Source organism: Rosa chinensis, chromosome 1 (assembly GCF_002994745.2).
Source record: "Rosa chinensis cultivar Old Blush chromosome 1, RchiOBHm-V2, whole genome shotgun sequence".
Lineage (NCBI taxonomy): Eukaryota > Viridiplantae > Streptophyta > Magnoliopsida > Rosales > Rosaceae > Rosa > Rosa chinensis.
Window position 1 is genome coordinate 41,132,689 of NC_037088.1, and position 16,061 is coordinate 41,148,749.

A 16,061-nucleotide genomic window follows, 5' to 3' on the forward strand; every position below is an offset into this window, starting at 1 on the left:
ACCTTAGTAAATGCTTTCTTTTCTGTCTTTTATCAGGGTTCAAAGAAAATTCAAGGTTTAGCTCTTGACATGCAAATGTACCTGGCGGACATCCCCTCGAGCAATTCAAACAAGGTAACTCTGGAAACCAATGCATTTACAGGGATGCTCAGACTAAGATTACTCCAGCTTAGTCACGTACAACTTAATGGATGTTATGAAGAATTTCCTGATGGATTGAGATGGTTGTGTTGGGTTAAATTTCCTTTGGAGTCTATGCCCATTGATTTTCCTTTGGAGAGCCTGGTTGTTCTTGAATTGCAGTATAGCAGCTTGAAGCGATTTTGGAAGGGAACAAAAGTATGTTACTATAAACTTTTGCATTTGCCCCTGCTTTTTTATTTTAATTTTAATTTGATTACTAATTATATGTTTACAACTTACAAGAATAAATTTCTCACTTTGCTTCTTTCTTTATTTTTTTCCCAGATTCTTCCATCATTGAAAATCCTTGATCTGAGCCATTCTAGTGGCCTTTCTGAAACTGCTGATTTCTCAAATTTCCACAATTTAGAGAAATTGATCCTTGTAGATTGTGCTTGCCTTGTTGATGTCCATGAATCCATATGCACACTTCAGAAACTTGTTTACTTGAATATTAGAGATTGCAAAAATATCAGGAAGCTCCCAAAGAACCTTTCTAGGCTAAAATTACTTGAAACACTTGTCATATCTGGTTGCTCAAGTCTTAACGAGTTTCCAGTGGACATGAGGAATATGGAATCTCTGAAAAAGCTTGAAGCAGATGAAATTCCTTTTAATCAAGTACTAGCTACTACAGGGGAGGTCAAATCATTGGCCATACATAAGACTATACATAATTTTTGGGATTCTGTCCCCTGCACTTTAGTTAATTTGAGTCTTGCAGACTGCAATCTTTTTGAAGATGCATTTCCTAGGGATTTAAGTAACTTATCCTCATTGCGAAGATTGGATCTTAGCGATAATCCAATTTGTAGCTTACCAGATTGTGTCCGAGATCTTAGAGGCCTCGATCATCTTGTATTTTGGGGTTGTTTAAGTCTCAAATCGCTTGTAGCGCTACCAGGAGTGAGAGAATTGGATACTGCCTATTGTGAATCATTGGAAAAAATAACATTTCAGTCACTTTCTTGTGTTCCAAAGAACATAGATCTTTATGGTGATGAATTAAAAATAGTTGAGATTGAATATTGGTACAAGATGGAAGCAATTGGAAAAGTGGATGAAGAAATGATCCACCTGTTGGGTTTGTGCAACTTGGAGTCCATGGGAGCCATTAGGATGTTTGTGTTCCATATATACGATCTGGATGAGAGGACATTTGTTCTTCCCGTGCAGGTGCCCTCTCTCTCTCTCTCTCTATATATATATATATATATATATATATATATATTATATGTGTGTGTGTGTATCATATGCAAGAGTATCTGAGTAATTAATTAGTATTAATACTTGGCATGTTGTATCCTTCATGTAGGGAGTGCATGAATATGGTATATTCAGCACATATATTCCTGGAAACGAAACCGAGGTACCAGGAACATTCAGCTATAAAATTAAGGGGTCATCCTCACTATCTTTTACTGTGGTTTTAGTTCCTAATCTCAGGTTCCGAGGCTTCAATATCTTCTGTGTTTATTGTGGAGGGAGGGCCCAGTCGTTTGGCACTTATGGCAATATCCCACCAGTAATTATTCAAGTATGTAATAATAGCAAGGGTCTGAAGTGGATCTATGGACCGACATGCTACGGCATTCCAAGTGACAAAAAAGATGTGATATGGTTGAGCCATTGGAAGTTTGGGGTTCAACAATTGGAAGGGGGCGATGAAGTGGCTATTTCAGTGTTTACAACACGTAGGGCTGAGGTAAAAGAATGGGGAATTCAGATTGTGCATGAGGAAGAAGATAGCATGAGTAGCCAACACAACACCAGTAGAGATCCTTGTTATGATTCAGAACACGATAATGAGGTGATTGGTAATATTGGTGGAGAATTGTCAGATTTATATGAGGTCATGCCAGGAATATACTTTCTCTACGGTGGACCTTTTTTGATGGATCACAGAGATACTTATAGTCATTGGAAAACGCAAGGTTATTACAATGACTTCACTGAGGACTCTGATAAAGAATCTGCAGGTTGTTGTAACTCAGTTGAATCAGCATCATAAATTTACTTTTTAGATATATGATAGTTTATTCTTTTCCTTCTGATTGAGATGTTCTTGTATTTATATCTTTTGTATACAAAGAAGAAGGGAAGCTGCAGGGGGATGGGATGCTTGCGTCAACAGAAGAAGCTGAAGCAGAAACAGGCATCAATACCTTCTGCGGTTGTAAGGTTGTCATTATGGCTGTTTTCTTCTTTTGCTAATTTCTACGAGGCATTGTTATGATCTAATCGTCTTATAAATGTTCACGTACAACAGATTCTTGTTATTCAAATGTTGATGTCATTGGTGGAGATTTGTCAGAATATAGGGTGATGCTGAGAAGAATACTTCCTCTGCATTCAATGACATCATTTGAGTTTCTGCTGAGGGGCAGCTATAACTTTTTGTCGAAGAGTCTGCAAGGTTTTATTTGTCTAGTCACTTGCATTATGGCCACTGTGTTCTTGTGATCTTGTTCTCTAGTCTCTCCCCCTTCTCTCAGATGCCTTAAAGGCCTGCATGAATTTTTTCTTATTAGAGAAATTGCCACTCAACACAGTCAACATGGAACACAAGGCCAAATGGGCAGATAATATGCTTTATATGGATATTGTTTGTACCTGCTTGTAATCGCATGCATTACTCAACTCTTCACATCTACTTAGTTACTTGAGAAACCGGTTAATTTGCTTCTCCCCTGTTGAAAATTTACTCTTTCTATTTTTTAAATGCAGATATGTTGAATCACTGACAGCAGGGTCTCCTACCAAGTTTGAACATTATCCTGGGACAAGGTACACCATTAAATATTATTGAACAAGCTATACAACGGTAAACATATAGTTAATCGCAACACAGTGTTATACATGTTAAATTTCAGTAGGAGTTTTGTACTTAGCCTCTTATGTAATTTAGTTGTAACTTCTGAATTTTTTTTGGAATAGTGCTACACTGCAAAACCAGTAATATTGGAGCCTGTTATGATGGTGGAGTTGAAACTACCTGCATAATTTCAGGGTGCTGTTGCTGGGGATATTAACAAGTGAGTTTTGCACCACCTCTATCAAATATATAAGGTCTAATTAGTATTTACCAACTATTTTAACTGAAAATATCATTGCTGTCATTAATAAATGATAAGGAGGGAGATGAATCTGTCATTACCGCCTCTCTCTTTCCTTCATGTAATTGCATGGGCTTCAGACAATGTTCCTTCCGTAGTGCCTTGGACAGAAAACTGGTAATGCCATATACCCAGCTTCTCTTCCTGTCAAAAGTTTTGATGTGTGCTTCTTGGGAAATATTTGAGCTTCTGTGAAGACTTGGGAGTGTGTGATGGTTAAAGATTTAATATATATCAAGTTAGAAAATATGTGAATACCTCGTAGTATGTTGCTGTCCTCTATTGTATGGGTAAAGAAAGAAATGTTATGCAGTCTATGGTTAAATAAGACAGCATTGGTGCTTCTTATAAAAAAAAAAAAAAAGGTCAGTATAACTGCTAATTTCAGCTGTAAGAATTGTCTACCTACTTGATTTGATATTAGTTTTTCTTTCCAGCTACTCAAACCTCTATTGGTATGCTCATGAAAACGGGGTGAATGTCAGTCACTTTCCTTGAGCCATGAGCCCATGAAACCGTAGATCTTTGTGGGAAGAAAGATTTCATCATTTTCAAGGAGATCAAAAGATGCATGTAGAGACTATTTGTCACTATAGTTGCTGTCTAGTTGGGTGTACTACCTGCAATCTACCAAGTCCATGATCTCTGTAATGCTGATTATTGAAATGTAAACAATAGCAAATGAAATGCAAGACGATTCTTGTAACAGAAATAAAAGGCAACTCAAAACTGTCACTTTTTTCATTGATTCAAATCCTTTTTTTTTTTTTGGTTGGGCTGAGCATTGATCATTAATTGCATGTTATTTTGTATTGGGAAAAGATATAAAAGTAAAACAGAACGTCTCCTATAGCATTAGTTCCACCACCCCACCACTCTTTATAGCTGCAATGGCAGAAGAACAATGATGGGTAACTGGTTTTGGATTTGATCTGGTTCAAGAAAGAGGATGATGAATGAGAGAGACAAAGATTTTTTTTTTTTTAATTCTTTCTTTATTTCTCTCTCTTAACTATACAATTCATTTAATTTAATTATTTTATTCATATTAAACCATTGTTTACATAAAAAAAAAAAACCTAAAATAAAACCTTGGTTACAATAGGGCAAATAAGTCTTTTTGCACTTGGTTACAATAGGGCAAATAAGTCTTTTTGCACTCATTTTGTGCCACATGTATGTTACACATGGTCAGGTTATCCAAAAACGATGACTTCTCTCTCTAAGTGAGAAAGGAGGAGAGGGCAAAAAAGTCCTAAAAATAAATAAAAAAGAACTAATTGGGTAAGAGGAAAATAATATCTTAGAGTGTTTTGGGTAAATGAGGTTAAAAAACTCTTAGTGAAGGAAGTGGACAATTTTTAAGCTGAAATTGAGCAAATAATCATTTCCCCTATATAATATCACACTTGGTGTGCAGACGCTCAGGCAAAACATTTTGTTGTTATTCCTCTACGATTCAAAAAACTCTGCACCACTCTTTACAGCCGCCATGGCCCGTGCACTTTAAAGTAAGCAACAGGGCCAGTAATCTAGAACATACGAAGTAGCTAGGAAACTAAATTTCTACTTTTGCTTAGAAACCAAGCTAGGATCACACCTGACTGTTATTTTCTGATCGCGGAGCTCCTTGACACAGATCGATCTGTATTTTCATCCATGGCACTTGTTACGTCATCAGCTCAAGAAGCTTCTTCTTCCAACGATTCTTCTTCTCGATTCAGTTATCACGTTTTCTTGAGTTTCAGAGGCGAGGAGACTCGCAAGACTTTCACTGACCATCTCTACACAGCCTTGACCAATGCAGGGTTCCGCACTTTCCGAGACGATGATGGGCTTCCCAGAGGAGAAGACATCAAACCAGAACTAGAGAGAGCCATCCAACAGTCAAAAAGTTCTGTCATTGTGTTTTCGAAAGACTACGCTTCTTCCGGATGGTGCCTTGACCAGCTTGTCATGATCCTTCAACGCAAGAAGACCTCATCCAACCATGTTGTCTTACCAGTCTTCTACGATATCGATCCATCTCACGTGAGGAAGCAAACAGGGAGTGTTGGAAAAGCATTTGCTAAACATCAGAAAAAGCAATCACCGGAGAAGTTGAATAGATGGAGGGAAGCACTTGCACAAGTTGCAGATCTAGCAGGAATGGTGCTCCAAAATCAAGCAGATGGGTAATTCCACTTTCCATCATCACTACTAGTTCTTTTGTTATGAAGCTTTCACTAATCAATCATCTATTCAGCTCTATTGTCAAGATTATTATTAGCTTTATCATGTCATTATTCCAAGTCTTGGCAATTGGCGTTGATCATTGATTTTTTTTTTATTCTGATTGCAACTTTTCTAGGCATGAGGCAAAGTTTATCAAGGAAATTGTTAAAGTGATTGAAGACAAACTATGTCGCGTGCCCTTAAGTGTTACACCTTACCTAGTCGGAATTCAATATCAGGTTGAAAACATTAACTTATGGGTACAAGATGGTTCATCTGATGTTGGCATATGGGGAATTTGTGGTATTGGTGGAATAGGAAAGACAACCATTGCACGAGTTGTTTACAATTCTAATTTTGCAAGATTCGAAGGGAGCAGTTTCATTGAAAATGTGAGAGAAATTTCAGAACAACCCAATGGCTTAGTTCAGATACAGAAACAACTCCTTGCGGATATTTTGAGTGGCAGAAAAGTGAAAATACAGAGTGTTAGTGAGGGGATATTGAAGATTAAGGATGTCATAGGATCTAAAAAAGTACTTGTTGTTCTAGACGATATTGATCGTATGGGCCAATTAGATGCAGTACAAAGTATGAGAGATTGTTTCTGTCCAGGAAGTAAAATTATCATAACAACTAGGCATGCAGGGTTGTTAGAGGCTTGTCGAGTTGATAAGGTGCAAATGGTTGAATTTCTAAACGATGTTCATTCACTGGAGCTCTTTAGTTGGCTTTGTTTTCGACAGGACCATCCCATGGAAGGTTACATGGAACTTTCAGAAAGGGTAGTTAACCACTGTGGAGGACTTCCCTTAGCTCTTCAGACTCTGGCTTCTTCTCTATTAGGGAAAAGTTTAGATGTATGGGAAAGTGCACTAAAGAAATTAAAGGCTATTTCATACAGTGAAGTTTTGAGTAAACTAAGAATAAGCTATGATTCTTTACAAGATGACCATGACCAAAATTTGTTCCTCCATATTGCATGTTTCTTTATTGGGAAGGACAAGGATGTCATTGTCAAAATACTAGATGGATGTGATTTCTACACCATTGTTGGCATTCAAAACCTCATTGACAGATGTTTGGTGTTTTGTGATGGTTATAACAAGATGAGGATGCATCAAATGATTAGAGACATGGGAAGAGAAATTGTTCGCCTACAATCAAAGTCTCCTGAGAAACGTAGTAGATTATGGCATCATAGAGATTCTTTCAATGTACTGAGAGAAAAAAATGTAAGAAAAACCTTGCTCCTTTTGTGCGTTTCTATTTTTTTCCCCTCATTTTTCCTTTTGCGCATTTCTGTTGTCATTTATTACTCAATATGCTTTTTCTTTCCTCTTGTTCCTTAGGGTTCAAAAAGAATTGAAGGCCTTGTCCTGAACATGCATTTGTACCTCGAAGACAATCCTTCAAGAAATTCAGATGAGGTAGTGTTGGAAACAAATGCATTTACAAGTATGCGCAAACTAAGATTACTAGAATTTTGTGATGTACAACTGAATGGGAGTTATGAAGAGTTTCCTAAAGGATTAAGATGGTTGTGCTGGGCTGAATTCCCTTTAGATTCTCTTCCGAGTGATTTTCTTTTGGAGTACCTTGTTGTACTTGAAATGCCCAGTAGTAACTTGAGACAGGTGTGGAAGGGAATGAAGGTATGCTATAACACAGTTTTTATCTTTTTCCTTTTTTATTTGAGCTTGTGGCATGATTGTGAGAATTAACTCCCTACATTTTAATTCTTGTTCCACAGAACCAGCTTCCATCATTGAAGATCCTTGATCTCAGCCGTTCCATTTACCTGACTGAAGTTAGTGAGTTTTCGTTAGTCCCCAATCTAGAGAAATTGATTCTTGAACATTGTCCAAGCTTGGTTGAAATCCATGAATCCATTGGAAACCTAGAGAGTCTTGTTTATTTGACTTTGAAAGATTGCAAAACTATTAGCAAGCTTCCAGAGAGTTTTTCTAAGCTTAAATCACTGGAGACGGTTGTTATATCTGGTTGCTCAAATCTGAAAGAGTTTCCAGTGCAGATGAGTAAGATGGAATCTCTGAAAGTGCTTGAAATAGATGAAATTCCCATAAATTGATTACTCACTACCACAGGGGAGCTCATATCATGGCCAGGAAAAAGTATAGATAATTTTTGGGCTTCATTCCCCTCAACTTTCGTTGATTTGAGTCTTAGAAACTGTGGACTTTCTGATGACGATTTTCCTATGGGTTTTAGTAACTTGTGCTCACTGCAGATATTTGATTGAAGCATGAATCCAATTTCTGGCTTACCAGATTGCATCAGAGGCCTTGGAGGGATTGATCTCCTTAAGTTGCTAAAGTGTACAAGTCTCAAATCTCTTGTCAGACTACCAAAAGTAAAAGTACTGGATATGTGGCATTGTGACTCGTTGGAAAAAATAACATTTCAGTCATTATCATGCATGCCAAAGAAAATAGACATGTATCTGAGTAGGCGCTCCAAACTAGCTGAGATTGAGCACTGGTTCAAGTTGGAACCTATTGTAAAGGTTGATGTAAAAATTATTAACCTTTTAGGTTTTGTGCAACTTGAAACCTCTGCAAGCCATTAAGATGTACAACGCCAGTCTTTATGTATCAGAGAAAATGCATCCCATTGATCATTTTATATGCAAGTTCTGTAATGACTTAGTATACATACATATTATAGGGTGTCTGAATATGGTATATTCAACACATTTCTTCTTGGAAATGAGGTTCCGGGGCAGTTCAGCCATAGAAGCAGTGGTGCCTCTAAAAGATACTGTGCCTTTACTTCCTAACCTCGGGATTCGAGGCTTCAACTTCTTCTCTATCTATGCGAAGTCCAAAGGTCTTCGTTGTGGTCTTTTACCTAATCATCCTGTAATAATAATTAGATTCACTAATAAGAGAAAGTCTCTGAAGTGGATCTATGGGCCGTCATTCTATGGCATTCCAAGTGAGGAAAAAGACATGATATGGTTGAGCCACTGGAAGTTGGGGAATTGATTGGAAGGTGGTGATGAAGTCACTGTTTCAGTGTTTACACCAGAACAACATTTTCATGTAAAAGAATGGGGCATTCAGATTGTGGAAGAACAAGAAGACCAGATGATCAGTACCCAAGATAGCAGCAGCAACATACATTCTTGTTATGATCCAGATCAAGATGTCAATGACTTCATTGGTGGAGATTTGTTAGAGTGTCAGGTGATGCCAGGAACTTACTTGCTTAGCGGTGGACCTGTAGAAGAAAATAGAGAAAATGTATAATAGTTGGATCGATAAGTCTGTTTGGTTGAATAACATGTTTGAAGACTCTGCTGAAGAAACAGGTGTGCAATAGTCCTCTGATTGATACTCTACTCTATATATGTGGATTTTCTGCTACTAATTTTTTTTTTATGTTTTATAGAAGAAAGGCAGCAACAGCAGCATCATAGTGAGTCTGGCATGATGCCTGAAGCAGAAGCAGAAGTAGAAGCAGAGAGGGTTTGCATTGGCTGCAAGTTTGTCATTATGGCCATTATCCAATGGTCACTTGCTCTTTGCTCTCCAAGTGAAGGAAATGACAGGTCCTGATGACGGGTGTAGATGTAAAGGACGAAGTGCCAAATTTTGTAAGTGTGTAAAAATATGTATGTGCCCCTCGATGCTCATTATTGATCATATATATAACAACATCACACTTTAAAGAGGCACCATCTATATCATTAAGTTGTATCCATAGGGACATTCATGCACCTCTGTAGTTTGTACAGTATTTGTGAAAATTCTGTAAGGAAATAGGTATGCAATCACCAAGCCTGTTAGATAATATCAATTATATCATTGGAGACTGACTGTTCTCTTACTGATTAATTAGCATTAGGATTACAAGTATATCAATATTCTGTGTAGATTAGCAGGAGAGGGGTAGCAAATGTGGTCACAGAGTCTGCAAGGTTGTATTTGTTTAGTCTCTTGCTTAATGCGTCCTCTTTTTTCTCTCTTTCTGAAGTGTCTCCCGCTTCTCTCTCTCCCATTAAAATCTACGATGGCCTTGAAGGCCTGCACAAATTTGTTATATTAGAGAAACTGTTACTCAACATGGTCATTATGGAAGAGAAGGCCGATATGGGCGGGAATGAAGTAGGTGCAGATTATGCTTTTTATGCATGTTCATTGCTGCTAGTAGTTATGCATCACATGCATTACTCGACTCTTCACATATATTCAGTTTACTTGGTGAACCTGTTATTGGCTTCTTCCCTGGTTGTAATTTATTTGTTCTATTTTTGAATTGCAGATACGTTGAACCACTGACTACAGGGTTGCCAACCAGGTTTGCATTGGAAAACTTGAGGAATGAAAATGTACAAGTCAATATTTACTTGTGCCACCTTGTCATTAGATGGTGAGGAACTTATACCATCATCAGTTGGTGCAGAGTGCTGCTTGAACCAGAAATCTGAGAGTTTGAAGAAAAAAGAAAAAGGAGAAGAGAAACCAATCATAAGTACAAGGTTAGAGACAGCAGAATTAGTCTGAATGTAATGTAGTTCTCAAAGGACAATACTAATGGCCCTCTGGAAGAAAAGAAACAACTGGAAATAATAAAGACATGGAATTTCTTTTTACTTTACTAAGCAGCTTATTTCTTCGTCACCATATCTACTTGAATTATACAATTAATAGTTCCCAAGCTTTGCCCATTCTTATGCCACAACAATACCTTCTTCTCATCTTCATCCCTTTGGATTGAACTCGTTTCTCTCCTCCGTACTCAGCATTGCTGCCTAGAAGGAACTTAATCCATTGACATTGAGCTAATAAGTGCCTCTTTTTGGTGAGTGAATTTGATGTCTCTTTCTTGTTGTAGTGAATGACATGCCTGAAAAATGTTTTTGGTTGTCAAAGGGATTTATGACATTTGATCGTTGAAAAAAATAATAATAATAGTAATACTAAATTACTAATGACATATTGGTAAACAAGTTGCAGGCTTGTTCAGAAGTTGAGAATAGAGACCATATTCATACTTTGGTCACCTTAAAGGCTTAAATGAGAAAGGAATGCAAGACGGGAGCTCTCTCTTTTGGATTCATCAAGACTTGAAAAGATTACGGAATAGACAATTTCAGACAAAACCCCGGGGCGAAAGGGAAAAAGAGTACTACACACCTTAAATGAAATACAGTAAACAAACAAAATGACTGCACAGGTTAGCCTCCAATTGGCAAGCTACTCTCGGAAACCAAAGTTCAAGTGTCCACAATTGTAAAATGGAAACAACACCCAGATCCCAATCCACAAAAAATCATTGACACTAAAGCAATCTTTACCTCTGCTCATAGCAGTTGCCAGAGCAGCTGGTTTTCTTTCCAGAGATGTATAACTACTTTCATCAGCTCAGCTTGGTTTTCCAGAATTGTATTCATTGCGTCCATTTGACATCTTGATCTGTGTAATGGTTTCAGAAAATGAATCAGTAACTAAAGACAACAAAAACAGTGATGGAACAATAAGAAAAATAGCAGATGCACCTCTTGCAGATGGAACTGTATGTATCGACATTTCTATTATCTGTGTACTGATTTCTGAAAGGAATCAAGAGTTTCGTCTAAACTACATTGAAAAATCTCAAATGCAAAGGAATTTCCCCACTGTGCATCTTGATTAGGGGCCTCTTGCAGTTGTGAGGTTCCTCCCTGTTAAAGTATTAATGTCATTGCAAAACAAAGCCAGCATAATAAACATATGACACGTGATTGATTCCTAATTAATCACATCACTGATTCTCAAGTATAATGACAGCACAAAGTAAAAGCATGTAGAGTAAAACTCTTTTGATTCAATAAAAATACAGATTCAACAGCACTACAAAGTTTTTTTTTTTTAATAAAAGAACCTATACATATGGAATAAAATGAATACATCTGCTATACGTACCTATGTTACTGGATGAATCCCAGATTCTGTGGCAGTTAATGTAATCGACTTTCCACACCAAAACAGGATCTCCTACTAGACTAGTGGAAACAAAACACCAAATAACAAAAAAATAATAATAATAATTGAAGCTAACTATGTTGAACAATGATGAAAGTCGAGAATACAAATACAAGACAAGGAAATTGGTAAAATGTAGACATGAAAATGTATGTCTTCTAGACAAACTACTCTTCAGAATATACAGCCGTTTGCAGTTGCAACTTAATGAACTCACACGTAACATGCAGTTCCACCCTCCAAGTCACAAACAGAGACCTTCAAGTTATGATATAGAGAGAAGAAGCTTACCAAAGTAGTTAGCATATATCCCATCAACTTTACAACTCCAAGTCTCAGATGCCATTCTAATGTCTAAATACTTTAAGCTTCAATGCAAGATGGAAATTGTATCTTGGTGCGTTTTTCTTCTGCAATAGATATACATATATATTTAGAAGACTTGACTATAACCTGAATTAAAATAATGATAAATTCTACATAGCATAATCTACTACCTATAGATTTCTTTCAAAGTACATATCTTAGCCTCTGAGGGTCATCATCTTCTCTTGGGGAGTCTAGCCATCACTACTCCGAGGCCTGATCTCCCAATTCCCTACAGAGAAGGTGCTTGCAATCTTTCTGCATACGTGCAGCTTACCAAACTTTGATGCCAATATTAATGCTTCATGCTTCTGTTTCTGCTTGAGAATTCAGAGACTAAGTATGAAGCATGATAGAGAGATGACACAACATGTATAGTGGTTCACCTTGCCTAAGAGGCAAGGCTACATCCACTTAGAGATTTCACTATGAGTGAGGCCAAGTAGCCTTTGTAGTTATACAAGTGTGGGAATCATGGATTCCATCCTATTATAAGTAGGGGAGAACTCCCTTTTAACTAAAGAAGTCTCCTTCCATTTACATATTTTCGATGTGGGACAATATGTGCATACTTGTTCTCTTGAAGCCTTTTGGAGAGCATGGGAGGGTGGCCCCCAGGCGAGGTATCGGCCGACCTCCGCCATAGCGAGGTAGCTCGGGTGTCGGTCTACCAGATGCATGTCATAGGCGGGGCTAGCTATGTCACAGGGACCACCTACGAGGTCATTGCTTATGCTTGGCAGTATGTAAGATAGGCGGTATGTACAAGTCCCCGAGTAAGAGGCACTTCTTGGTTGGGGAGTTTAAACATGATGCCTCCAAGTATAAGTGACGACTGTACATGCCATACCCATACTAGTTCCCCAACTCTGTAAGCAAGAAGGGACTTTTCGGGTCTTGTAAAGTTTTCATGTTAGGTTGGTGCCATGGGAGCTCATCATCGAGCTAGTACCTGCAAATAAGATAAGAGTGTACAAAGAGCATATGGATTGCATTAGGGCCATCTAAGTGACTTTTGAGTCAAATGCATCGAGGTGCATGAATGGTGATATGAGATGCATGTTACACATTGTGTGTCTGCCCGTATTATGTAGTGTTGAAATACGACGTACAAGTTTGAAATGTATGTGGTTGTGATAGCATACAAACTGCATATGATGCACAAATGGATGATGAACATGGTGGCACGTACACAATGATACATGCATTAGGATTAGGAATGTGGTTGCTTGCCGAGTCCCTCAAGTCATGTAGGTAGTAAAATGGAAATTTGGACTTGGGGTATGCTCGAGGATGCCGGTGAGGCTGAGCATAGAACCCCAGTATCGAAGAAGTAATTATTGGCCATACTAGTGAGACTATGGTGTGACCATGATAGTCCCCCAAGCATAGGTTAGAGGAAGGAACTTGAACTTTTCTTAACCCGAACGTATAAGCCATAACTCGATTGTTTGGCTCATGTGCAACGGGAGTGTAATAATTGAGTTTGCTCATGTCGAGCGAGTGATAGTTTGTGTGAGTTTGTCATATGGTTTTATTAATGGGATGAAAAAAGAATTTAATTGTTGCGCTCAATAATAGGTGAAAAATTTAATATTTCCATTAATAAACCAGAACACGAAACTCACACTTATCATTGAGGCATAAGCGTGATGTTTGAAGATTTCTGGAAAGCATGAGAGCGAAGCTCAATGATAGTCCCGGTCGGGTGCTACCTGCACTTGTGATAAGTGGAATGTATAAGTCCCCCAAGTGTAGAGAATGCTCGGGAGGTGAGATGACTCAAAAGCAAGGGATTGGACCTTGGCTTACCCCTTGGGGGTACCTCGCTCGAGGAGAGGATTTTGATGCAAGGGATTGGACCTTGGTTTATTTAAGGGGGCTACCCTTTAATTATCCCGTTGGGATAGCTCACTCGAGTAGAGGATTTATGAGGGCTGGAGCCTCCTTAACCCGGTGGGGTCGAATGAGGGTTTGAGCCTCCTTGACCTGGTGGGGTCGAATGAGGGCTTGAGCCTTCTTGACCCAGTGGGGTTGAATGAGGGTATGGGCCTCCTTTACCCGGTGGCGTGGCCTAGGGTGGAATGAGGGCTTGGGCCTCCTAACCCTATTGGGGTACCTCGCTCGGGGCGAGGATGTTAAGTGCCACTTGTTACACTTATTTAGTGTCATATGCATATATGTAGCGATTTTAATTGATTTGCAGTTAAATTAGATCATGGCACAAGTATATAGGCATAATAGATATGCTACCAAAATTATCAAATGTCATAGACATGCTTAGATTATAATAATAATTTGCTGAAGCATGAAAAACATTGCATTTAGCTCAAATTGAAAGAGCATACGTGAGAACTTATCTGGAGCTGATCGAAAACATATCATATGTTGAAGTTGTCCAAGCATGACGCTGCATGTGATCGACAAATGATCATCAATAGTTCGCTTGATCTTGTTCGTATAAGAAGATGCCCGGTATAGAGTGATTTTGGTAAGACAAAATAGAATAAGTGATTAGCCACTTGAGTAAATTAACGAAATATGCGTGATGAGGAGTTCACGTGCACATGTTTGAGAATGCTACAGTGGTTATCATAGTGCTAGTATTGATTGCTTCACATACATGCATGGCCTTAATTGATATGTTCATGCCTGGGTTTTGTGAGCATGTGTAGATGCGAAGGCTTGAATCACATTTGGATTAGTTGAAGGCGTGAAGCATAACAGAAATATAAATAAACATGAAAATTGATCATGAAGTGCTGGACGACATGGCATCAATGGACAATTATGAAGGGCTTAGAGTACGTGGAACCCAATTTGGTATGAAGAAGATAATTGTAGCATGCAAATACAACACCGTTCTCATGCAACTCGTAGAGTATGCATAAGAATTATCATGTCAAACGTTTACTCATTGTGCAATGGCTTGGCAGGCTAAGAGGGCAAGCATGTGTATACCAATCTCAACCATGTATGCATATGTGCCGAAAGGTAATGCAAACAGTGCATGCAATCAATTGACAGGTAACAAATGTCGTTTGTTCGATGGTATAGCATAGTTTGCATATAATTAACAGTGAGGGATTTGGACATGGTATCAAGATAATCAACTTATTTTGCTTAGTATATGACAGCATTTTGAATATGAAGAACTTATCTTAGCATATCCTGAAGCAGCCATGGCGAGAATGCCGGTTAGTTGTAGGTGCACAGTGCAAGTTGGCAGGTGATCCGAAGTAGATGAGATTGAGCAAATCATCAGATATATGTCCTGGTGCCTGGACTGGGTGCCCAAAAAAAATAGTCGGGTGCCTAGAGCTTTTATTTATTTTTATTTTTTATTGCTGCCACAGGTAAATTGAACTGACATAGGCGAGACCTAGGGTGTGTGAAAGTGAAAATTGACCCTGTGGCTTCAATTTGACCGGGACGATCAAAGCCTAGGAGAGCCTCGGTGGGTTGAGAGGTGATGAATTACTGGTGAGAGCCACCGAGAGAGTGGAAAATGTTTCCGAGTTGGTCAGCAAGAGAGAAGGAAGGTGCCGAGATGGGTGGTGCCTGGAGGTTGAGTCAGCGGCATGTTGGGTGTCCAAAACAGCTTCCCGGGTGCTCAGAGCTTCCTTTTTGAAATGGCCCGAGTACTTGTGTAACTTGGTAGCACCGTGCTGGTACCAGAGGCTTCGATCAAGAAGCTGAGTTGATAAGAGGGAGAAACTCCTGGTGATAAAAAAAAAAAGGTATGAGCGGGACCCGGTGAGTCTGTAGATGTCAGTGGACTCGTGGTGCCGGGAGCGACCCGGATAATGGTCATGGTGTCGGCTGCGAGACTCAAGTGGGATGCGAGAGCTGATGGTGCCAGAAACTGATGGTATCAGTGACTGGGGTCGTGATGAATGTTGCTCAGACGGGTCTGTAGGTGGATCTGGGGTGAGTCACCGAGAGTTGAAGATGATGCCGGGAGGTTGTTGACTGATGTGAGAGAAGCATCTTTGGGTGGTACCTGACTGATCAAATAGAGGAGTTGCCGGGGCTGTGGAGTGGGAGCAAACTCCTAGCAGGTGTGCGCGAAGAGGCAGATGAGAGAGAAAAGGGTTTGAGTGCAGAGAGCGGATTTGGGGTGTCCATGTAGAAATCAAAGGGTTCATGTAGAAATCAAAATCCTGAATAAGTTGATATGCGAGACTACCTA

General features: G+C 38.9%; 2 protein-coding genes and 1 pseudogene across 8 annotated transcripts in view; all 3 read left to right on the forward strand.

Moving 5' to 3' along the window:
- Nucleotides 1-16,061, forward strand: part of LOC112166927 — a 32,977-nt pseudogene that overhangs the window by 7,241 nt on the left and 9,675 nt on the right.
- The window catches only part of LOC112175249 (disease resistance protein RUN1), a 48,894-nt gene that overhangs the window by 1,952 nt on the left and 30,881 nt on the right, over nt 1-16,061 (forward strand). The window contains exons 3-11 of one of the 7 annotated variants that reach the window (XM_024312927.2): nt 37-339; nt 469-1,359; nt 1,499-2,162; nt 2,276-2,364; nt 2,453-2,599; nt 2,911-2,970; nt 3,121-3,218; nt 3,318-3,416; nt 3,737-4,043. In XM_024312927.2, coding sequence (XP_024168695.1) covers nt 37-339; nt 469-1,359; nt 1,499-2,162; nt 2,276-2,364; nt 2,453-2,509 — 2,004 coding nt within the window. In that variant the 3' untranslated portion in view covers nt 2,510-2,599; nt 2,911-2,970; nt 3,121-3,218; nt 3,318-3,416; nt 3,737-4,043. Of the gene's footprint in view, nt 1-36; nt 340-468; nt 1,360-1,498; nt 2,163-2,275; nt 2,365-2,452; nt 2,971-3,120; nt 3,219-3,317; nt 3,417-3,736; nt 4,044-16,061 lie in introns of those variants that run through there. The other 6 variants (XM_024312913.2, XM_024312964.2, XM_024312956.2 and 3 more) reach the window with 6 other exon arrangements.
- Nucleotides 4,728-10,922, forward strand: LOC112175309 (disease resistance protein RUN1). The gene is made up of 7 exons (XM_040513476.1): nt 4,728-5,473; nt 5,650-6,748; nt 6,866-7,168; nt 7,267-8,847; nt 8,928-9,150; nt 9,801-10,017; nt 10,496-10,922. Exons 1-4 carry the CDS (start codon nt 4,959-4,961, stop codon nt 7,603-7,605), a joined length of 2,256 nt encoding a protein of 751 aa, XP_040369410.1. The 5' UTR covers nt 4,728-4,958; the 3' UTR covers nt 7,606-8,847; nt 8,928-9,150; nt 9,801-10,017; nt 10,496-10,922.

What these genes read in the sequence shown, in the direction of transcription:
- LOC112175309 (XM_040513476.1), top strand. Translation starts at nt 4,959, where the DNA reads ATGGCACTTGTTACGTCATCAGCTCAAGAAGCTTCTTCTTCCAACGAT. An exon ending in CTCCAAAATCAAGCAGATGG is followed by an intron (nt 5,474 to 5,649) that starts GTAATTCCACTT and finishes CAACTTTTCTAG; the next exon opens with GCATGAGGCAAAGTTTATCA. An exon ending in AGGTGTGGAAGGGAATGAAG is followed by an intron (nt 7,169 to 7,266) that starts GTATGCTATAAC and finishes CTTGTTCCACAG; the next exon opens with AACCAGCTTCCATCATTGAA.